Below are 23,264 nucleotides of genomic sequence, written 5' to 3'. Positions count from 1 at the left end.
GTCAGGGTGGAGGGAATTATGAACAGTTCCAAATACCAGGCAATTTTGGCACAAAATCTTCAGGCATCTGTTAGAAAGCTGAAGAGGAAGTTCACCTTTCAGCACGACAATGACCCAAAGCACACATCCAAATCCACGAAAGCATGGCTTCACCAGAAGAAGATTAACGTTTTGGAATGGCCCAGCCAGAGCCCAGACCTGAATCCAATTGAACATCTCTGGGGTGATCTGAAGAGGGCTGTGCACAGGAGATGTCCTCGCAATCTGACAGATTTGGAGCGCTTTTGCAAAGAAGAGTGGGCAAGTATTGCCACATCAAGATGTGCCATGAGAATAGACTCCAACCCAAAAAGACTGAGTGCTGTAATAAAATCAAAAGGTGCTTCAACAAAGTATTAGTTTAAGGGTGTGCACACTTATGCAACGAGGTTATTGTGATTTTTTTTTTCCATCTCAAAGATTTCAGTTTGTTTTTCAATTGAATTGTTCATGTTATAGGTCACATTAAAGGTGGAAAAAGTTCTGACATAATTTATCTTTGTCTCATTATTTTACATCACAAAAACCTGGCATTTTAACAGGGGTGTGCAGACTTTTTAAATCCACTGTGTATATATAGGTGTAGTTTAAATTAAATGTGTGTGTGTGTATATATAGGTGTAGACACTTCTGTACAAGGATATCCCACACAACCAGTAAACATTGGTGTACACTGACTGGGGACCAAGACAGAGATATGAGGTGTTACTGTGAGACAGAACTGTTCATGTACAGGGGCTGGTTGCACCAGTTACACATTTAAAAAAAGTTAGTTTAACATTGTTAATCGTACGTAGATTAACGACCAGGCACAAGCCTAACTGTTGCAACAAGCCCTGTGGTGGGTAGACCAGTTAATGAATGAAAATGCTTCTTTCCCCTGGCTTTATAAAGAATTGTCTCTTGTCATTGTCACACAGTAGCTACCTGTCTTTACTGCTCTTTGATTGTATCCATCTCTCTCTCTCTTTCTCTCTCTCTCTTTCTCTCTGATAGTTGTGCTCTCTCTCTCTCTCTCTCCCCTAATGGATGTGCCGGAGCACAACTACTTTATCAACATCGGTAAGGACGAAACTGCCATTGGGAAACACCTGTCTAGATCCCAAAAAGGTGAGTATCTGCATTCTGTTATTCTCCTCTGCTTGAACAATATTCTATTCATTGGTATAAATAAGGGGGTAGGGAGAAAAGGGTGGGAGACTTGATGGAGGGACATAATTCCTTTTAGTCAAAATGGTTATGGAAAAGCAAATCATATTTGACACATTTACCACAATGTAACAGCTGACTACATTGCTGTGTGTCTGCCTGTATGCCCGTCATTGACATTGTCTGTGTGTGTGTGTGTCTTGTTGCCTTCCAGTACCTCTCTCTGGATGGGAACAGTCTGAACACAGCTGATCTGGTCCGTTTGGGGAAAGGCCTGTTCAACATCAAGGTATGATGTAAAGAAGACTATGCTTCATCATAGTCCAATCAGACCGTTATCAGCCGTGCTGGCCGACTACTGTCGTTAACGTTTGAACTCCTCTGTTTTGCCACCCAGCTGACCTGCGAGGCTGAAGGGAAAGTCAATGAAGACAGAGAAGTGATAGAAACCATAATAAAAGAAAACCGAGGTATGTATAGATTAATAGAATATATAGCTATAGATTAATAGACTATATAGCTATAGATTAATATAATACATAGCTATAGATTAATAGAATACATAGCTATAGATTAATAGAATACATAGCTATAGATTAATAGAATACATAGCTATAGATTAATAGAATACATAGCCATAGATTAATAGAATACATAGCTATAGATTAGTAGAATGTATAGCTATAGATTAGTAGAATGTATAGCTATAGATTAGTAGAATGTATAGCTATAGATTAGTAGAATGTATAGCTATAGATTAGTAGAATGTATAGCTATAGAATATATAGCTATAGATTAGTAGAATACATAGCTATAGATTAATAGAATACATAGCTATAGATTAGTAGAATACATAGCTATAGGTTAATAGAATATATAGCTAGAGATTAATAGAATATATTGCTATAGAATACATAGCTATAGAATACATAGCCATAGATTAATAGAATATATGGCTATAGATTAATAGACTATATAGCTAGAGATTAATAGAATACATAGCTATAGAATATATAGCTAGAGATTAGTAGAATACATAGCTATAGAATACATAGCTATAGATTAATAGAATATATAGCTAGAGATTAATAGAATACATAGCTATAGAATATATAGCTGTAGATTAGTAGAATATATAGATTAGTAGAATACATAGCTATAGATTAATAAAATATATAGCTATAGATTAATAGAATATATAGCTAGAGATTAAAAGAATACATAGCTATAGAATATATAGCTATAGAATACATAGCTATAGATTAGTAGAATACATAGCTATAGGTTAATAGAATATATAGCTAGAGGTTAAGAGAATATATAGCTATAGATTAGTAGAATATATAGCTAGAGATTAATAGAATACATAGCTAGAGAATATATAGCTATAGAATATATAGCTATAGATTAATAGAATACATAGCTATAGATTAATAGAATATATAGCTAGAGATTAGTAGAATACATAGCTAGAGATTAGTAGAATACATAGCTATAGGTTAATAGAATATATAGCTAGAGATTAATAGAATACATAGCTATAGAATACATAGCCATAGATTAATAGAATATATATAGCTATAGATTAATAGAATACATAGCTATAGATTAATAGAATGTGTGATTCTACATGTGTTTATATGTCTCTTCTGTATATCTGTGTGCTTTTGCCTGTGGTTGTCTATGGTGTCAACACAGGGTTTGAAGAATTTGCCCATATGCTCATTCCGAAGGATAAGCTCATGTAAGTTGTTTATTATCTAGCTGGAAAGAACTAGTATTTTCCCATCTGAATAAACATTGTGCGCTAGATCTGTTTGTCAACCGCTAACTGTCAGAATCATTTATTGACAGTGTGTATGTATGGGTTTTTTGTCTTCAGGGAACTACAGGCAAATCTGATTCGATCTCATAGTGCTGGTGGGTTACCATGCTTATAGAAACCGAATATATGTCATTATAATACCTTTATTTCCAAGGGACAGATCAGGCCTGTCCTTGACTAAATTGCACCCCTGGTGGTCATATTGAAATACTTTTCAGTGCGTGTGCGTGTGTGTGTGTGTAGGAGTGGGCCCCCCATTGAGTGTAGAGAGGACCCGTATGCTACCGGCTCTGAGGATCAACGTTCTGGCCAAAGGGTACAGTGGCGTCTCCATGGAAACGGTCCAGGCTATGGTCAAAGCCTTCATTGGTAAACCCAGTCTACAATAACAACATGAATAGAAATCTGATTCATCAGTTTGACTTACTAATGCCAAGCGTGAAATCTGTTTGTGTGTGTGTATGAATGTCCTGTCCAGGTACATTGTGTGTGTGTGTGTGTGTGTGTGTGTGTGTGTGTGTGTGTGTGTGTGTGTGTGTGTGTGTGTGTGTGTGTGTGTGTGTGTGTGTGTGTGTGTGTGTGTGTGTGTGTGTGTGTGTGTGTGTGTGTGTGTGTGTGTGTGTGTGTGTGTGTGTGTGTGTGTGTGTGTGTGTGTGTGTGTGTGTGTGTGTGTGTGTGTGTGTGTGTGTGTGTGTGTGTGTGTGTGTGTGTGTGTGTGTGTGTGTGTGTGTGTGTGTGTGTGTGTGTGGCTGTTCATATGTGGGTGTGCGAGAGAGTGCACATGTGGTGCACACTGCGCAGAACATCGGAAGAATTATCACTGTGAATCATTGTAAGGTTGCATCATGTATTGTTTGTTTGTGTCAATTCATCCCTAAGGGATGGGCCGCCAGCTGGTGATTTAACGCGAAAATAAAATGTAATTAATTAATCTATTTATTCATTCATGCATGCATGCATTTGTGTGTGTGCGCGTACGTGTTAATTCAAACATTAAAAATATGTATATGTGTGTGTGTGTGATGGATCTCTCCCTCTACTCCCCCAGCTTCCTGCCTGTCGTGGGTGTGTGACGGATCTCTCCCTCTACTCCCCCAGCCTCCTGCCTGTCGTGGGTGTGTGACGGATCTCTCCCTCTACTCCCCCAGCCTCCTGCCTGTCGTGGGTGTGTGACGGATCTCTCCCTCTACTCCCCCCAGCTTCCTGCCTGTCGTGGGTGTGTGACGGATCTCTCCCTCTACTCCCCCCAGCCTCCTGCCTGTCGTGGGTGTGTGACGGATCTCTCCCTCTACTCCCCCAGCTTCCTGCCTGTCGTGGGTGTGTGACGGATCTCTCCCTCTACTCCCCTAGCCTCCTGCCTGTCGTGGGTGTGTGATGGATCTCTCCCTCTACTCCCCCAGCCTCCTGCCTGTCGTGGGTGCCAGAGAAGGGGACGGTAGGGGCTACTGGAGACCTGGCCCACCTCACCCTGGGCCTTATGGGAGAGGGCAGGATGTGGTCGCCTCAACGTGGCTGGGACCACGCCAAAACAGTTGGGTTACCCACAATACAGTGGGGGGAAAAAGTATTTGATCCCATGCTGATTTTGTACGTTTGCCCACTTACAAAGAAATGATCAGTCTATAATTTTAATGGTAGGTTTATTTGAACAGTGAGGGACAGAATAATAACAACAACAAAAATCCAGAAAAACGCATGTCAAAAATGTTATCCAATTATTTCCATTTTAATGAGGGAAATAAGTATTTGACCCCTCTGCAAAACATGACTTGGTGGCAAAACCCTTGTTGGCAATCACAGAGGTCAGACGTTTCTTGTAGTTGGCCACCAGGTTTGCACACATCTCAGGAGGGATTTTGTCCCACTTCTCTTTGCAGATCTTCTCCAAGTCATTAAGGTTTCGAGGCTGACGTTTGGCAACTCGAACCTTCAGCTCCCTCCAGAGATTTCCTATGGGATTAAGGTCTGGAGACTGGCTAGGCCACTCCAGGACCTTAATGTGCTTCTTCTTGAGCCACTCCTTTGTTGCCTTGGCCGTGTGTTTTTGGTCATTGTCATGCTGGAATACCCACCACGACCCATTTTCAATGCCCTGGCTAAGGGAAGGAGTTTCTCACCCAAGATTTGACAGTACATGGCCCCGTCAAATGATGCAGGGAAGTTGTCCTGTCCCCTTAGCAGAAAAACACCCCCAAAGCATAATGTTTCCACCTCCATGTTTGACGGTGGAGATGGTGTTCTTGGGGTCATAGGCAGCATTCCTCCTCCTCCAAACACGGCGAGTTGAGTTGATGCCAAAGAGCTCCATTTTGGTCTCATCTGACCACAACACTTTCACCAGTTTTCCTCTGAATCATTCAGATGTTCATTGGCAAACTTCAGACAGGCATGTATATGTATTCTTGAGCAGGGGGACCTTGCGGGCGCTGCAAGATTTCAGTCCTTCATGGTGTTGTGTGTTACCAATTGTTTTCTTGGTGACTATGGTCCCAGCTGCCTTGAGATCATTGACAAGATCCTCCCGTGTAGTTCTGGGCTGATTCCTCACCGTTCTCATGATCATTGCAACCCCACGAGGTGAGATCTTGCATGGACCCCCAGGCCGAGGGAGATTGACAGTTCTTTTGTGTTTCTTCCATTTGCGAATAATCGCACCAAATGTTGTCACCTTCTCACCAAGCTGCTTGGCGATGGTCTTGTAGCCCATTCCAGCCTTGTGTAGGTCTACAATCTTGTCCCTGACATCCTTGGAGAGCTCTTTGGTCTTGGCCATGGTGGAGAGTTTGGAATCTGATTGATTGCTTCTGTGGACAGGTGTCTTTTATACAGGTAACAAACTGAGATTAGGAGCACTCCCTTTAAGAGTGCGCTCCTAATCTCAGCTCGTTACCTGTATAAAAGACACCTGGGAGCCAGAAATCTTTCTGATTGAGAGGGGGTCAAATACTTATTTCCCTCATTAAAATGCAAATCAATTTATAACATTTTTGACATGCGTTTTTCTGGATATTTTTGTTGCTATTCTGTCTCTCACTGTTCAAATAAACCTACCATTAAAATTATAGACTGATGGCAAATGTACAAAATCAGCAGGGGATCAAATACTTTTCCCCCCACTGTACCTCTCTCTCTCAATCCAAAGACACACCTCAGATTACCAACATGTTTTTGTTAGATGAATGACCGAGATAAAATTTATACATTAAGGCCCGTCTCCTTAACTCGTCTCCTTCGTCTTTCTTTCTCCTCTCCTTTTATTCTTTCTTTCCTCCTTTTCCAGGTACTGGTGTCATGGACTCACACCTTTTGGTACTGAAGCCTAAAGAGGCACAGTGTTAGAGCTGTAGCAATAGGAACTCTCTTGTTTTTACTATTTGTTGGATTTTCTATCAGGCATTGATTAAGTAGTCTTGTATACTGGTTATTGATAACTGGGGTTAGATATCATATCTGGGATATAATCACAGTAGATAGTGATGTCTTTGAGGATCAAGTAAGGAAATAAGTGTTTTATCGTGCAGGGCATCGGTCTGATCAACGGGACTCAGATGATGTCATCTCTGGTGGCGGAGGCAGTGGAGCGAGCTGTGGGCGTGGCCAGGCAGGCTGACATCATCGCTGCCCTCAGCCTGGAGGCCCTGAGGGGCACCACCAACGCCTTCCACAGCGGTCACACACACACACACATAGTGAATTCATTGTTGGAGCTTTGATACTATAAGAAGATACCCGTTCCATTCCATTGTGAACTGGTTTGTTCTGCCCTTCCAGACGTCCATGCAGTGAGGCCACACCCTGGTCAGATAGAGGTGGCTCTGAGACTCCGCTCTCTACTCCACTCTGACGTCTTCCCCTCCCAGATCTCTGGTAAAGTCAGGCAGGCGAAACACACACACAAACACACACTCAATTCTTGTCCTTAACATTTTTTGTCCAAATTAAGATGTTTACTTTGGTGGAAACCTTAACAGTGCTGTTTTGTCGTTTCCTGTTTGACTTCCTTTGTTGTGTTTTCCTGTAGAGAGTCATAGGACGTGTGACCGTGTCCAAGATGCATACACCCTCCACGGTATCCCACAGGTAGAATGTGTGCGCTCACGTGCATGTGTGTGTGTGTGTGTGTGTGTTACAACTCTTTGTACCCCTGCAGTGAGGGGCTGGAGTGAACTAACCCTAGTACCAGTGTTTATTTGTGTCTCTCTCCTCTCTTGTAGGTTCATGGGGTGGCTAATGACACCATAGCCTTTGTTAAGATTATCCTCTCCACTGAGCTCAACAGTGCCACTGACAACCCTGCATCCTCCCACTGAGTTACATTGTTATATTTACTTGAAGACGTCATGTCTTTCTTTGATCTCCTTTTAGACCCCTCCTGTGATTATATAAGTTCACCACAAGGGGGAGCCCTTGGACTAGCCCACATGGGCTTTGGTTTCCTGTAAACAGCTTATATTAGAGACTCGTAATGTTGTCCCAAATACGAAACCTTAACTCTCCTCCAGATGGTTTTTGCAGAGCGAGGTGAGACTATCTCTGTGGGTAATTTCCATGGAGAATACCCAGCCAAGGTAGTCACAGACAAACAGATTCACTCCATACAATAAACTCCTTGGTTCCTTCAGTACTGTTCCCCCTCTTTCCTAGACTGGTTATAGATATGCTTGTATTGCCTTACCAATGATCACAGGAGTTGGCAAGGCAGCACAAACTGATCTGGGACAAGGCTAACCCTCTCTCTCCCCAGGCTCTAGACTACCTGGTCATCGAGGTCCATGAGCTGGCCAGTATGAGTGAGATGAGGACAGAGAGGCTGGTCAACCCCTCCCTCAGTGAACTGCCTGCCTTCCTGGTCCAAGACGGAGGCTTCAACTCTGGCTTCATGATTGCACACTGCACTGCTGCCGCCCTTGGTGTGTGTGTGTGTGTGTGTGTGTGTCTCTGCTCCTCTGCAGTATCTGAGAGCAAGGCGTTGTGCCACCAGTCCTCCGTGGACTCCCTGTCCAACAGCGCAGCTACTGAAGACCACGTCTCCATGGGGGGCTGGGCCGCTAGAAAGGCCCTGAGGGTGGTGGAACACGTAGAGCAAGGTAACTCGTACAGTCACATGGCATTGGTGTGTGATGTGCTCGTCCCATCAGATATCATGCATACAGAGTTAACCCTGGGAATAAAAAGGCATCACTGCTTTTCAGTTCTGGCCATAGAGCTGCCTGTCAAGCCCTGGAGTTTCTCCGCCTGCTCAAGTCCACTACCCCCCTGGAGAAAGTCCATGAGCTAGTGCGTTCTTTTGTCAGGTGAGAATATGGAGCTCTGATTCGAGTACTGCCCAATGTTGTTGTTCTGGAAAGGTGTGGGGGAGTTCTACAGCACATCCGTTTATTCTTATTTCCCATCAGGCCTTGGGATCATGACCGTCAAATGAGTCCTGACATCGAGGCTGCTCACACGCTCCTCAGGGAGGAAAAGGCAAAAGACTCACCCCATCTCAGTATTATATTCATCATTCCAGCTAATTGATAACGAGGCAGATAAAAATGAACTTCTCTGTTTATGTTTCTCACCCGTGGCCTTCTCTAGGTGTGGGAGGCGGTTTGGCCATACATGGACCAATACCGAGGCAGGCTCGGACTGAAACCACTCCCACTGGATGACTAGGATATTTTTATAAAAATGACTCAAGTATTTCTTTCTTCTACTGTATGATTCCAAATGCAGGATTCAAGTTTATTAAAGGTTATTAAAGATATACAGCGCAAACAATAAATGAGCTTAAAAAACAAACATTGCTTATATTATCTCAGGATAATCCTCCGAAATGTACTGTAACTCCCAGATATGAATCATACCTTGTTATGAGCCTGGAGAGATGTTCTTATATCTAACAAGGCTGGTGGACCCAAACAACCACTACCAGTAATTACATTACAGTGAAATATTCTCCCTGGTGTATGACAACAGACTATGATTATTCTACATTTACTAAATGTACTGGTCATTTAGTTCAGTTTAGAACTCAGTCTGTGTGATTGACAGGAGAAATGATCAGAGGGGCAGAGTTTCCACCTTTATCATTGCCAGGGCCAAGGAATGGATAGAGTTTATCAGTGAAGGTGTAGCCAGTGAAAGAGTAGATAAGAGACCTGGCCTCCACATTATAAAAGGAGACCTGACCCTCCTCATAATCAACAAACACCCCCACCTTCTGGGGCTTTTCTCTCAGGTATAAGGGGACACGGGGGGAGGTACAGGCTGAGTACTTACACTCATCCCTCAGGACCACAGCCCAGAATCCATTAAATGGGCTCTTTGTGATCTTCCCCTTCCTGATGATGGATTCTCTGGCCACTCCTAAAGTCCATGTAGTTTTCACCTGAACATTCACCTCATAGTAAAATCTCCCAGAGGAGAAACCCTCCTTTCCTAGGACATTTAAAGCTCTGTCAAACCTCTTTGGATTATAAGGTTTATTAAGCCGTGTGCCTCCATGTCTCACCTGTTTTCTATCCTCAGACATGATGAGAGACGGATGTGCTGTATCAGGATCCAGAGTCACATCCACTGCATACTGCTGTATCCTCTTCAGTTTGACTTCAGGCAGCTTCTCCATCTCTTTATTCAGTGTCTCCTCCAGTTGAGACACAGCTCTCATCACAGTCCCCACACACAGATGACTATTAACACTGATCTCAGACCAGTCATTGATGGGTAGGGGGGTGCACAGGGATGGGAAACTCTGGAGGAGGTGGAGGTGGTCCTCAGTGTGTGAGAGCTGCTCCAGCTCAGTGCTTGTCCTCTTTAGCTCAGTGATTTCCTGCTCCAGCTCTTTAATGAGCCCTTCAGCCTGCGTCTCTGTTGCTTTCAGCTTCTCCTCAATCACCTCAATGAGCTCAGCCTGACTTCTCTCAATGGAGCGCACCAGAGCAGTGAAGACCTGTACACTGTCTGATATCTCTCTCTCTGCCTCTCTCTTGCTGAGATCTACTGAGTGTTTGATCTCCTGAACCTTCTGCAGTCTCTCCTGGATCATCTGCTGCACTTCTGCCTCAGTCTTCCCCAGTTTAGCCTTCCTCTCTCCAAACTCTTCCTCTAGCGGGACAGTGTCATGAGTCTTGTGGTCTGTCTCAGTGCAGAATTGACACACACAAGTCTGGTCACTCCTACAGAACAGCTCTAGAGGTCTGTCGTGCTTCTTACACATCCTGTCTTCCAGGTTCTCCACAGGGTTGATCAGCTTGTGTCTCTTTAAGGCTGGGACTCTCTGATGAGGCTCCAGGTGAGTCTCACAGTAAGAGGTCTGACACACCAGGCAGGACTTCAGGGCCTTGAGCTTCATCCCAGTGCAGACATCACAGGACACTTCTACAATCATGGCAGAGCATTGGTCCGGGCTGCTGGTAGCTTTCACTTCAACTGTCTGTCTGAAGTGAGCAGCCATCTCAGAAATTAAAGTATTGACGAACAGATCTGGTCTCTTATCAAATGTATTTTTACACATGGGACACTGGCACAGGTCATTGCTATCCCAGTACTTTGTGATACAGGCCTTGCAGAAGTTGTGTCCACATGGACTAGAGACTGGCTCAGTGAACACATCCAGACAGATAGAGCACAGGAACTGCTCTTCAGACAGGAGACTGCTGGAGGTGGCCATATCTAGACAGAGACCAGAGGTGAAACCATAAACCATTTCCTGGAATCAGCCAGCTCTTGATAGTTTAAGCTTTAGAGTTGTCAACATTGCCTTATGAGATGATAGTAACTGATATTGATACATTGTTAAAACATAGATAAGTCATAACCAAAGTATAAAATGTTTAACATATATAAATGCTACAATTTCAAAGATTTTACTGAGTTACAGTTCATATAAGGACATAAGTCAATTTAAATAAATGCATTAGCCCCTAATCTATGGATTTCACGACTGGGAATACAGATATGCATCTGTTGGTCACAGGTAGGGGTGTGGATGAGAGTCAGTATCTGGTGTGACCACCATTTGTCTCATGCAGTGCGACACATCTCATTCGCATAGAGTTGGTCAGGCGGTTGATTATGGCCTGTGGAATGTTGTACCACTCTTCAATGGCTATGCGAAGTTGCTGGATAGTGTAGGGAACTAGAACACAGTCATATACGTTGATCCAGAGCATCCCAAACATGCTCAATTGATGTCTGGTGAGTATACAGGCCATGGAAGAGCTGGGACATTTTCAGCTTCCAGGAATTGTGTACAGATCCTTATGACATGGGGCTGTGCATTATCATGCTGAAACATGAGTTAATGGCAGTTGATGAATGGCACAACAATGGGCCCCAGGATCTCGTCACGGTATCCCTGTGCATTCAAATTGCCATCGATAAAATGCCATTGTGTTAGTTGTCCGTAGCTTATGCCTGCCCATAGCATAACCCCACCTCCACCATGGGGCACTCTGTTCACAACGTTGACATCAGCAAACCACTCACCCACACGACGCCATACATGTGGTCTGCGGTTGTGAGGCTGGTTGGACGTACTGCCAAATTCTTTAAAACGACAGAGGCGGCTTATGGTAGCCGGAAATTCCTGCAGTCAGCATGCCAATTGCCTGCTCCCTCAACTTATCTGTGGCATTGTGTTGTGTGACAAAACTGCACATTTTAGAGTGGCTTTTTATTATCCCAAACAAGTTGCACCTGTGTAATGATCATGCTGTTTAATCAAATAAGCTTTTTGTGCATATGGAACATCTCTAAAATATTTCAGCCCATGAAAAATGGGATTAACACTTTGTTGCATTTATATTTTTGTTCAGTGTAATTAAAAAGGAAATGAACGGTAAATGTAATGCTTATCTTCAACTTAATCTCTTCTCACCTGTACAGTATGTTTGTGGATAATTTCTCTGTCCTTGGTGTCAAAGAGTTGGAGAGTCAGCGTGTAGTCTGAACATGTAGCTATTTAGTAGATTTCTGAAGTGCTGGACAGTTTGGTCCCGTAAACAAGATACTGTACGTCTCTCTACTTCAGTTTCAGTACAACAAAGTGACGTTAGTAATGCTCCTCCCCACCAGATACTGCTGTGTGATTCTCTTCCTGGAACACTTAACCCTTTACATGGCTCAACTGTAACTGATTCTTTTGAATTGTCATATTGATTAAAACAGTATTAATTGACGTCCCGTACAGGAAGAAATTAAATCTATTTTCACCCCTGGTTATTAGTCGCTATGATAAAATTGGTGTAATCATTCAGATGTGTGTAAAGAGGTCGATGACAACCAGAAGGTATTGGGTCATTTGGATTTTTATTCAAAGGACTTATGTCACTTTAAAGCACATGGTACTAGTTTGTTCACGTAGAAAAGAGCTGACATTAAGGGCACCTCTTCTCATGGTTCAAAAAAAAGAGTGGGCAACAAATAAAAACTTTCCCATTCCACCTCCCAAACCTGCATAAAACAATCAATGTACAAAAACAAACTAAGTGGTCCGAATAGCATTAAAAAGTATCCCAAACTGGTTGAAAGCTGCACTCCAAACCTTGTGGCACCTCATGACTACGTAGTACATTTAGAGAACAGACTTACATTTACATGACAGGGTTGTGTCAACCACCACATCCCTTCCCACCCATAACAGCCCCCTCCAAGACCTCCTGTCCATCTGACGATTGCCTTTGACCTTTTGACAGTGGGGTCATGCGCTCAGCCTATGGTTAGCCTACGGTCGCCAGGCCTGTGTCTGTGCAGTCGATGGCCGCCGCGGTCAGAGCAGGCACAAGGCCGCGTCATGAGAATTGGATCTGCTGCACGCCAGGAATCTACAGGAGCAGACAGAGGCAATGGAGAGAACGGTCATGGATATGTCATAATGGTCTCGTTCTGGTTCAAATGTCTGATGTCACTTACCTGTTGATATGAGGTGGTGTACACCATGACGTTCTGCTGTTGGCCGTCGGCTGTTATTATTCCGGCTGGCAGTTGATTCGCTGGAATGGAGGGAAGAGGACGTTACAAAACCGTCCACAGCACAAGAATATAATATGCCATTTAGCAGACGCTTTTATCCAAAGCGACTTAGTAATGCCTGCATACATTTTACATATGTATGCAGGCACGACTCTAAAGCCTTTACTTTAGTATGAGATGACAAAATTGAGAACAATTCTGCACCACTTACTGAAGCTATCGTCTGTAAGCTCCTCCCCCAGGCCTTCTCCCACCGACACACCTGGGATTCCCTTCTCCCCCTTCATCGCCTAGGAAACAACACATTGTGAGAGATTAAATAGCATGTGATGTGCGATTGTTCATGGACACTTGGGATTGTGTGAGAGAGACTGTCAGAGCAGAAGAAGTGTGTTTAGTTGTACCTCTCTGAACTTCTGCAGGTAGAGTTTGAGGGGCTCCACGTACATGTCGAAGCCCAGGGTTGACATGGCAAACAGGATGTCCTCTCCGTTGATGGTCTTTCTTTTCTCCTGGTGGCAGCGCTCACTGGCCTCCGACGTGATAAAGCTGATGAACTCGCTCACACACTCCTGCACACACTCCTTGGCGTCTTTCGCTATCTGTGAGACACACACACAATTTAGGACAAAGAGGAATAGGAGGAGGAGAACGTTTGTGGGTCGTATTCACTTGGCACCAAACAGGGGGGGAAAAAAACTGACTGAAAGCTAAGCTAACAAGCTTGCTAACTTTGTAAGTGTGTGACATTGTCACAGATTGGTTGTCATTCCATTTTTATAACACTCAATTCAATACGGACAAATCAGGACTGATTTAACAAAGCCTGTTCGTTTGGGAATATGCCGAAGAACAAAGGTAAGGGAGGAAAGAATCGGCGACGAGGTAAAAATGAGAATGAATCAGAAAGAGAGCTGGTATTCAAAGAGGATAGCCAAGAATATGCACAGGTGATTAAGATGGACTAGCTGAACTTGTCCAATAAGAAAAAACGTTTTTTCTGTTAAACGTTTTACAATGGTGTGCAATTATGAATATGACAAGTCTTGCTCTCACACAGCCCACACACACACACACCATGGTTACCTTCCCGGTCTGTGGGATGCCGTTCTTCATGATGCGTGCCACGTTAGCGATGGGGAGGTAGATGTCCTGCTCCCGGAAGTTCTCTTTCATGCCCCCGTCATCATGGTCATTCAGACTCTCCTCTCCATCATCTTCATCACATGCATTATTATGTTGAAAACATGGATCATTAGGTACTGACACTGTTGCATTGAGATGTACAGAAAGTGATAATGTAGTTGTGGCTGCTTTGCAGTGATGTATTGTTGTCTCTGCCTTCTTGCGGTTGTCTGTGCCCAATAATGTTTGTACCATGTTGTGTTGCTACCTTGCTATGTTGTTGTCTTAGGTCTCGCTTTGTGTACTGTTGTAGTGTCTCTTGTCGTGATGTGTGTTTTGTCCTATCTTTTATTTAAATCCCAGCCCCGTCCCCGCTGAAGCCCTTTTGCGTTTTGGTAGGCCGTCATTGTAAATAACAATGTTTAACTCACTTGTCTAGTTAAAAAATAATGACACTACAGTACATTTTGATTTGAGGCGTATTCAATTCATAATACACCCACACCTGGTTCCCCAATTAGGAATGAATTCATCAGCTGATGTCCCTTACCATCTTGAGACTGGAGTACATATCCTCCTGACATGTATTCTCCAGAGATGCCTAACGTTAGCTGGGAGGCGTCGGTGGTGGAACGGTCTTCTTCCATCTGGAACAAAGGACATGGTTTACTCAAATAGCTGAATTGTTGGAAGGCACTTACTGTTGACTGGCTAGCTTTAGCTAGCTAGCCAAGTGTTCGCCAGGTTAGGTTGCTAGAAAACTGTTAGCTAGCATGTCTACCGAATTAGTTTAATTTCTCTGACCAAGTGTGTGGTTGTTTGCTAAATGGGAAGCTAGCAAGCTAACGTTAGCTAGCAAATGTTTCGTTCGAAATATAATTTCGACAAATGAAGCAATAGCTTTAGTTAGGTAGCCATTTGACCCTCACACATGTTGATTGACTAATCAACGACTATTGTTGCAACGAAACCACTCTGGATTCCTGGGTACAATTTAACGTTATATAGTAGCCACATTGGTTGTCTCATTGCAAGACCTCTCTGCTCACAATGAAATTCCATATCGGAATTTCGGCCTGTTCTTTGTGTCGAAAACTGAGGCAGGGGGACATGGCATGATATGTAGCTAATTAATAATTTTGACTACACTTCCTACTCTCAAAGTCCTAAACGCAACAAGTACAAATTAGTCAGGGACTGACATTTCCATTCGAGCTAACGAGGAATTGGTTAACAATCATTGGCCGGAGCCAGACACAAACCTGCAATGAAGCCCTGGTTGGTTACCTTCTCAAAACGGCCGTTGGTTGGACAGAAAATGGCTGCAAAAGAACCAGTCCCAGCGCGGAGCTACGCGTCCTCCAAAAATACATTGCACTACCTCCCCCGACCGCCAGGCGGCCGCTCTGTCAAAGTGTCAACCTTCACTACATTGTGTTCTACTCAAAAGCGACCCTCCCTTTCTCTGTGTGCATTTCTTACCATTTTATTGTTTTAAAGAAAAGCTTTGACTAATACAATGTAATGGTGATGTCATCATGCAGTATGTCTGTTATGGTTATATAAGAACAGGGTGTTTTCATTACATAGCAGACCTAGTGCAAAATTGTATTGCATTTAACACACTTACTGATTGATTGAATATATTATTGTGTATTCACATTATTACAGTGATATTCATATCCATGCGTTTGCCTGTTATCACCACGAGTGAACATCAGCGCAGTACCTTTTGCGCATGCGTTTGTGTACTGTCCCTCTGACAGTAAACCAAAATCGGCACACTCGCTGACCGTCGAGTCAGAAATTTCAGCGAAACTATTTGGAAATGTTGACCGCTGTAACAAACTCCTTCCAGAATCATCTTGAAGGATAGAATACACTTGATAGAACTTTCCAACAACACGTTCCTTTGGTGGGACTCATATTTTATTGAATGTATTTATTTATTTACGTGTGTTGGTAAATTCATATTGTATGCTTCTCTTTGGATCATGTTTCTCTACGAAATCAGATTATTAAAAAAATATGGACCCATCCAATATTTATTTATTGATAATCAATAGTGTAATCGAAGATGGTAAAGTAATTATTATTATTATTAATAAAAAATGGTAACATCAAGGCGGTGACCCGATCCTGTAGGTTCATGCTCTACAACATTCGCAGAGTACGACCCTGCCTCACACAGGAAGCGGCGCAGGTCCTAATCCAGGCACTTGTCATCTCCCGTCTGGATTACTGCAACTCGCTGTTGGCTGGGCTCCCTGCCTGTGCCATTAAACCCCTACAACTCATCCAGAACGCCGCAGCCCGTCTGGTGTTCAACCTTCCCAAGTTCTCTCACGTCACCCGGCTCCTCCGCTCTCTCCACTGGCTTCCAGTTGAAGCTCGCATCCGCTACAAGACCATGGTGATTGCCTACGGAGCTGTGAAGGGATCGGCACCTCCATACCTTCAGGCTCTGATCAGGCCCTACACCCAAACAAGGGCACTGCGTTCATCCACCTCTGGCCTGCTGGCCCCCCTACCTCTGAGGAAGCACAGTTCCCGCTCAGCCCAGTCAAAACTGTTCGCTGCTCTGGCACCCCAATGGTGGAACAAGCTCCCTCACGACGCCAGGACAGCGGAGTCAATCACCACCTTCCGGAGACACCTGAAACCCCACCTCTTTAAGGAATACCTGGGATAGGATAAAGTAATCCTTCTAACCCCCCCCCCCTTAAAAGCTTTAGATGCACTATTGTAAAGTGGTTGTTCCACTGGATATCATAAGGTGAATGCACCAATTTGTAAGTCGCTCTGGATAAGAGCGTCTGCTAAATGACTTAAATGTAAATGTAAATGTAAAGAAATTCTGTGGTATGACGTTCACTCTGACTCATAAAGAAAAAGTGCAGCTCTGATTTTATCCACCAGGTGGCTACATTGCACCAACACAAATTGAATTGAGGCAGTGCTGAATTGTGAACTTCACTAGTCCCAGTCGAATTGATTAACATAATATCATAAACGGAACAATGGTCTTTGCTTCTGCTGCTGATGCAAATGTTTGTTGAAAAATGCCCTAACTTGTATTTTTACACCCCTTCAATATGTTTCACTCTGAGACCACATGCCGATCTAATTCCAACCCACTATGGCTCAGACATGGATGTTGAAATGGGTGTGGACATAAAATTATGTTTTTCTGTTGCTGTAACAATATCTGAAAGGTTGCAACAATCTATGTGGACACAACATAATTCTCCTTTGCACACTGCCTACACCAACTTTGATAGAAACACCCATAGAGTGAAATGTTAAATCCTCTTTTTAAGAGAGCATAATGTCTTTCAAATTCAGAGTTAAACGAGTTGACACATTTTCTCAGGGGTTATTGGAGGAATTATACATGTGGTGTGCTAATCACCCAGAGAGACAAAGAAGCACACTTCAAAGATGTCTCTTTGTGCTCAAGGTTGTGATTTAGCCTCATTTCCTTCTCTAATGGAAATATCAAATAGCTAATGCTTACTGTATGACTGTATGGACCCTAATGTTCTCTCTCTCTCTCTCTCTCTCTCTCTCTCTCTGGAGAGCTACTCTACCTTCCTGTAGGTTTTCTTTCCAACCCCAGCAGTCTCTCCTCCTAGGTCTGATGAGCACACAAGAGGCTGGTCTGTCTTGCGGCAGAGACATGGAGCAGACAAGGCTGTCCTGTGGACAGTATGACTATGACCTGCTGGTCATTGGAGGGGGGTCTGGAGGACTGGCTGTGTCCAAGGTGGGTCACTAATACTACACGACATCTACAGTACTGCCTGTCTGTGTCTCTTCCTGTCTGTCACTGATCTACCACCCTCTTTATGGATCTGTCTCACCTTCTCTTCTAGTCTTGCTCTTTTTTTGTGAGGAATTGTTCTTTTAATTCAGTTTCAAATTCAGAGAAACTCAATAATAACAATTATTTGAGTTTAATCCATTCTCCCCTGCAGTTTCTCTTAATGATCTTTCTATCTCGATCCCTATATGTCCGTTTGAATCTCTTTTTCTCCTTTCTGGGATTTGCACCCTCTTTAAAGGTCAGATATTCCCTCTCTCTACCTGTAGTCAACCTGCATAAAGCTGTGTTAACCCCAATTTGCTGTGAGCCAGCCTACACACACTAACATGTTTATTCAGCAGTCATCTGATCTGGCCAATGCTCACAGTGTGCCCAAGCATACTGTGATAATTATCATATAAATAGATTTTATGCTAATAACATGAGATGTTATATTCTGAAATCCAGAGGTAACTGAAAATGAGAGGAAGGAACTTGACAGTGGGAGGATTTGGGATTTGACTTTATCCGACTGACACCTCTTTTTACCTTCACCCACTTCTCTGTCTGTATTCCCCCTTTCTTTTCCCCCTTTTCTCTTTCAGGAAGCTGCTGGCTTTGGGAGGAGGGTGCTGGTCCTTGACTTGGTGGCTCCCACCCCTGAAGTCACTAAATGGCGTGTGTGATGCAGACAGTGTTTTCACCATATTGCCTATTACTTTATTACATAATGTCATTTTGTGCTCAATCATTTTATGAGTGGTTATTGACTTTCGCTGTCCGCCAGGTCTAGGTGGTTCCAGTGTGAACGTGGGCAGTATTCCCAGGAAGATCCTGCACCAAGCCTCCTTGCTGGGAAAAGCCATTCAGGATGCCCGGAAGTACGGCTGGAAGTTTGAGGAACAGGGTGAGAGTTGGAGAGGGTCTGGGGCATCAGTTACAGTGCATGATATGTATTTGGGGCATCAGTTCTATTATAGTCTAGATATGTATTTTGTTCCATTGAATCAATATTGAATGTGTGTGTTAGTTATCATTCCGTCAAATGCTATCTTTAGTTATTTGCGTCCTATCCAGAGTTTAAATGCTAGTCGTTGATTAGATGTTTGTGTTGCTACGTGTTCATATTGTCTGTTGTTATGTGCTATTATGGTCTGTAGGGTCCCATGGCTGGGGTGAGATGGTGGACACGGTACAACAACATGTGAAGTCTGTGAGCTTTGAGCTGAGGAGGGAGCTGAGGGACAGTGATGTCACCTACCTGAACGCCCATGGAGAGATACAGGAGCCACACACTGGACAGGTCAGTATGGGGAGGGGCTGCTGGACAGGTCAGAATAATGGGAGTAGAGGGAGGTCTGGACAGGTCAGAATAATGGGAGTAGTGGGGCTTCTGGACAGGTCAGAATAATGGGAGTAGAGGGGCTTCTGGACAGGTCAGAATAATGGGAGTAGTGGGGCTTCTGGACAGGTCAGAATAATGGGAGTAGAGGGAGGTCTGGACAGGTGAGAATAATGGGAGTAGAGGGAGGTCTGGACAGGTCAGAATAATGGGAGTAGAGGGAGGTCTGGACAGGTGAGAATAATGGGAGTAGAGGGAGGTCTGGACAGGTCAGAATAATGGGAGTAGAGGGGCTTCTGGACAGGTCAGAATAATGGGAGTAGAGGGAGGTCTGGACAGGTCAGAATAATGGGAGTAGAGGGAGGTCTGGACAGGTGAGAATAATGGGAGTAGAGGGAGGTCTGGACAGGTCAGAATAATGGGAGTAGAGGGAGGTCTGGACAGGTGAGAATAATGGGAGTAGAGGGGCTTCTGGACAGGTCAGAATAATGGGAGTAGAGGGAGGTCTGGACAGGTCAGAATAATGGGAGTAGAGGGAGGTCTGGACAGGTCAGAATAATGGGAGTAGAGGGGCTTCTGGACAGGTCAGAATAATGGGAGTAGAGGGAGGTCTGGACAGGTCAGAATAATGGGAGTAGAGGGAGGTCTGGACAGGTGAGAATAATGGGAGTAGAGGGAGGTCTGGACAGGTGAGAATAATGGGAGTAGAGGGAGGTCTGGACAGGTGGGAATAATGGGAGTAGAGGGGCTTCTGGACAGGTCAGAATAATGGGAGTAGAGGGAGGTCTGGACAGGTGGGAATAATGGGAGTAGAGAGAGGTCTGGACAGGTTAGAATAATGGGAGTAGAGAGAGGTATGGACAGGTCAGAATAATGGGAGTAGAGGGGCTTCTGGACAGGTCAGAATAATGGGAGTAGAGGGAGGTCTGGACAGGTGGGAATAATGGGAGTAGAGGGAGGTCTGGACAGGTGGGAATAATGGGAGTAGAGGGAGGTCTGGACAGGTCAGAATAATGGGAGTAGAGGGAGGTCTGGACAGGTGAGAATAATGGGAGTAGAGGGAGGTCTGGACAGGTCAGAATAATGGGAGTAGAGGGGCTTCTGGACAGGTGGGAATAATGGGAGTAGAGGGAGGTCTGGACAGGTGAGAATAATGGGAGTAGAGGGAGGTCTGGACAGGTCAGAATAATGGGAGTAGAGGGAGGTCTGGACAGGTGAGAATAATGGGAGTAGAGGGGCTTCTGGACAGGTCAGAATAATGGGAGTAGAGGGGCTTCTGGACAGGTGAGAATAATGGGAGTAGAGGGAGGTCTGGACAGGTCAGAATAATGGGAGTAGAGGGGCTTCTGGACAGGTGAGAATAATGGGAGTAGAGGGAGGTCTGGACAGGTCAGAATAATGGGAGTAGAGGGAGGTCTGGACAGGTGGGAATAATGGGAGTAGAGGGAGGTCTGGACAGGTCAGAATAATGGGAGTAGAGGGAGGTCTGGACAGGTGAGAATAATGGGAGTAGAGGGAGGTCTGGACAGGTGAGAATAATGGGAGTAGAGGGAGGTCTGGACAGGTGAGAATAATGGGAGTAGAGGGAGGTCTGGACAGGTGTTCATAATGGGAGTAGAGAGAGGTATGGACAGGTCAGAATAATGGGAGTAGAGGGGCTTCTGGACAGGTCAGAATAATGGGAGTAGAGGGGCTTCTGGACAGGTCAGAATAATGGGAGTAGAGGGAGGTCTGGACAGGTCAGAATAATGGGAGTAGAGGGGCTTCTGGACAGGTGAGAATAATGGGAGTAGAGGGAGGTCTGGACAGGTCAGAATAATGGGAGTAGAGGGAGGTCTGGACAGGTCAGAATAATGGGAGTAGAGGGGCTTCTGGACAGGTGAGAATAATGGGAGTAGAGGGAGGTCTGGACAGGTCAGAATAATGGGAGTAGAGGGAGGTCTGGACAGGTCAGAATAATGGGAGTAGAGGGAGGTCTGGACAGGTCAGAATAATGGGAGTAGAGGGAGGTCTGGACAGGGTGGTGGTGGGTGTTGTGTACAGCTAAGCATGAGAAAGCAGTTTGGATAGGGAATAATACAATGTTCTCTTTTTAACAGCTTTCCAATTAACCCTAATTTGAAGAGGGAGTGGTTAAAATTGATTGGACACACCTAGTAAGCAATAGTATACACAAGTTGGACACACCTAGTAACTATTGCTTACTAGGTGTGTCCAGTCAATTTTAACCACTCCCTCTTCAAATTAGGGTTAATTGGAAAAGCTGTTAAAAAGAGAACATTGTATTATTTCTTTGTACTCCCTGACGAAGGCCATGCAGCCGATTTTTAAAAACATTGTTTCTATTGAACATGCCATACTAATAAAGGCATTTTAATCAATTATATGAAGAGTGCCTTGGTCCTCCTTTCTTTTTGATGACCAACTCACCCCTTTTACCAAAGAGCACCTTCTGTCTACCAACATTTACTATTGTGTACCTTAGTAGCGCTTCCCTTTCTCCTCTTTCTACTAACTGGGTGAAAGTGTTGTAGTCAGATGAGACCAAAATGGAGCTTTTTGGCATCAACTCAACTCGCTGTGTTTGGAGGAGGAGGAATGCTGCCTATGACCCCAAGAACACCACCCCCACCGTCAACCATGGAGGTGGAAACATTATGCCTTGGGGTGATTTTCTGCTAAGGGGACAGGACAACTTCCCCGCATCAAAGAGACGATGGACGGGGCCATGTACCGTCAAATCTTGGGTGAAAACCCTCTTTCCCTTAGCCAGGGCATTGAAAATGACTTGTGGATGTGTATTCCAGCATGACAATGACCCAAAACACACGGCCAAGGCAACAAAGGAGTGGCTCAAGAAGAAGCACATTAAGGTCCTGGAGTGGCCTAGCCAGTCTCCAGACCTTAATCCCATAGAAAATCTGTGGAGGGAGCTGAAGGTTCGAGTTGCCAAACGTCAGCCTCGAAACCTTAATGACTTGGAGAAGATCTGCAAAGAGGAGTGGAACAAAATCCCTCCTGAGATGTGTGCAAACCTGGTGGCCAACTACAAGAAACGTCTGACCTCTGTGATTGCCAACAAGGGTTTTGCCACCAAGTACTAAGTCATGTTTTGCAGAGGGGTCAAATACTTATTTCCCTCATTAAAATGCAAACAATTTTATAACATTTTTGACATGCGTTTTTCTGGATTTTTGTTGTTATTCTGTCTCTCATTGTTCAAATAAACCTACCATTAAAATTATAGACTGATCATTTCTTTGTCAGTGGGCAAACGTACAAAATCAGCAGGGGATCAAATACTTTTTTCCCCCACTGTATCTGTTAGGTTGAGCAGATTGAAGCAGGCAGTCTCAAAGTGCCTGTCTCCACTGATGGGAGGGAGACTTTTCAGGAAGAGGTTAATATGCTGGGGTTTTACATCTACATTTGAGTCATTTAGCAGACACTGTCATCCAGAGCGACTTACAGTAGTGAGTGCGTATAGGTTTCGTACTGGTCCCCTGTGGGAATGGAACCCACAACCTTGGCGTTGCAAGCACCATGCTCTACCTACTGAGCCACACCGTCGCTAACTTATCACACTATTAGTTGTTCCCTCCCACGGAGTATTCTACCTGTGGGTTGTCAGAGGAGAATGCCAGTCTCAAGTTTAGAGAGGACAATGTGGAGGTACACACACAACATACAAAACACACACAGTAGTTATGTATTCTATGTCCTTTATTATTTGTTATTGTTGTTTGCATTGTCGAGAAAGAACCTGCAAGAAAGCATTTCATTGGACGATGTATAGCATGCGTAACCAACCCGTACATACGACTAATACAACTTGAAACTTGATCTCCTCTCTGTAGGTGTATCATAGCTACTACAGGCCATTGGAGTGGACGGTACCTAGAAGGGACAAGATGCTATGCTAAAGTAATCTGCCACATACCTGACCAGGTCAGCACTCACTTCATGACATGTGTTGGGATTTTATGGCTTTACTTTAAATGTCTTTACTCTTTGAGGGCATTCTC

General features: G+C 44.2%; 4 protein-coding genes across 9 annotated transcripts; 2 read left to right on the top strand and 2 right to left on the bottom strand.

The window, feature by feature from the left end:
* Positions 1-6,091: 6,091 nt before the first annotated feature.
* LOC106609333 (histidine ammonia-lyase-like) lies at positions 6,092-8,645 on the top strand. Its single transcript, XM_082977221.1, has 8 exons — positions 6,092-6,682; positions 6,785-6,880; positions 7,035-7,093; positions 7,228-7,308; positions 7,758-7,923; positions 7,966-8,107; positions 8,206-8,307; positions 8,591-8,645. The coding sequence occupies exons 1-8, from the start codon at positions 6,562-6,564 to the stop codon at positions 8,643-8,645; spliced, it is 822 nt and encodes a 273-aa protein (XP_082833347.1). The 5' UTR covers positions 6,092-6,561.
* Positions 8,618-12,168, bottom strand: LOC106609346 (E3 ubiquitin-protein ligase TRIM39). The gene is made up of 2 exons (XM_014208080.3): positions 11,874-12,168; positions 8,618-10,666 (listed from the first exon to the last, which is right to left on the bottom strand). The coding sequence occupies exon 2, from the start codon at positions 10,662-10,664 to the stop codon at positions 9,027-9,029; it is 1,638 nt and encodes a 545-aa protein (XP_014063555.3). The 5' UTR covers positions 10,665-10,666; positions 11,874-12,168; the 3' UTR covers positions 8,618-9,026.
* Positions 12,169-12,285: 117 nt separating this feature from the next.
* Positions 12,286-15,506, bottom strand: LOC106609347 (nuclear transcription factor Y subunit beta). Of its 6 annotated transcripts, none has more exons than XM_014208085.3 (7): positions 15,355-15,506; positions 14,643-14,739; positions 14,045-14,184; positions 13,372-13,569; positions 13,179-13,257; positions 12,908-12,987; positions 12,286-12,819 (listed from the first exon to the last, which is right to left on the bottom strand). In XM_014208085.3, the coding sequence occupies exons 2-7, from the start codon at positions 14,737-14,739 to the stop codon at positions 12,787-12,789; spliced, it is 627 nt and encodes a 208-aa protein (XP_014063560.1). In that variant the 5' UTR covers positions 15,355-15,506; the 3' UTR covers positions 12,286-12,786. The 6 variants fall into 6 exon arrangements, with proteins under 6 accessions (XP_014063560.1, XP_014063561.1, XP_014063562.1 ...); XM_014208086.3 differs by having other exon boundaries at positions 15,380-15,506; XM_014208087.3 differs by having other exon boundaries at positions 14,054-14,184; positions 15,355-15,505.
* A 386-nt stretch (positions 15,507-15,892) lies between these two features.
* LOC106609375 (uncharacterized) lies at positions 15,893-18,799 on the top strand. The gene is made up of 2 exons (XM_082977713.1): positions 15,893-17,858; positions 18,503-18,799. The coding sequence occupies exon 1, from the start codon at positions 16,242-16,244 to the stop codon at positions 16,782-16,784; it is 543 nt and encodes a 180-aa protein (XP_082833839.1). The 5' UTR covers positions 15,893-16,241; the 3' UTR covers positions 16,785-17,858; positions 18,503-18,799.
* Positions 18,800-23,264: the final 4,465 nt, after the last annotated feature.

Source organism: Salmo salar, chromosome 07 (assembly GCF_965601325.2).
Source record: "Salmo salar chromosome 07, fSalSal1, whole genome shotgun sequence".
Classification (NCBI taxonomy): Eukaryota; Metazoa; Chordata; class Actinopteri; order Salmoniformes; family Salmonidae; genus Salmo; species Salmo salar.
This window is presented reverse-complemented; position numbering and strand designations above follow the sequence as displayed.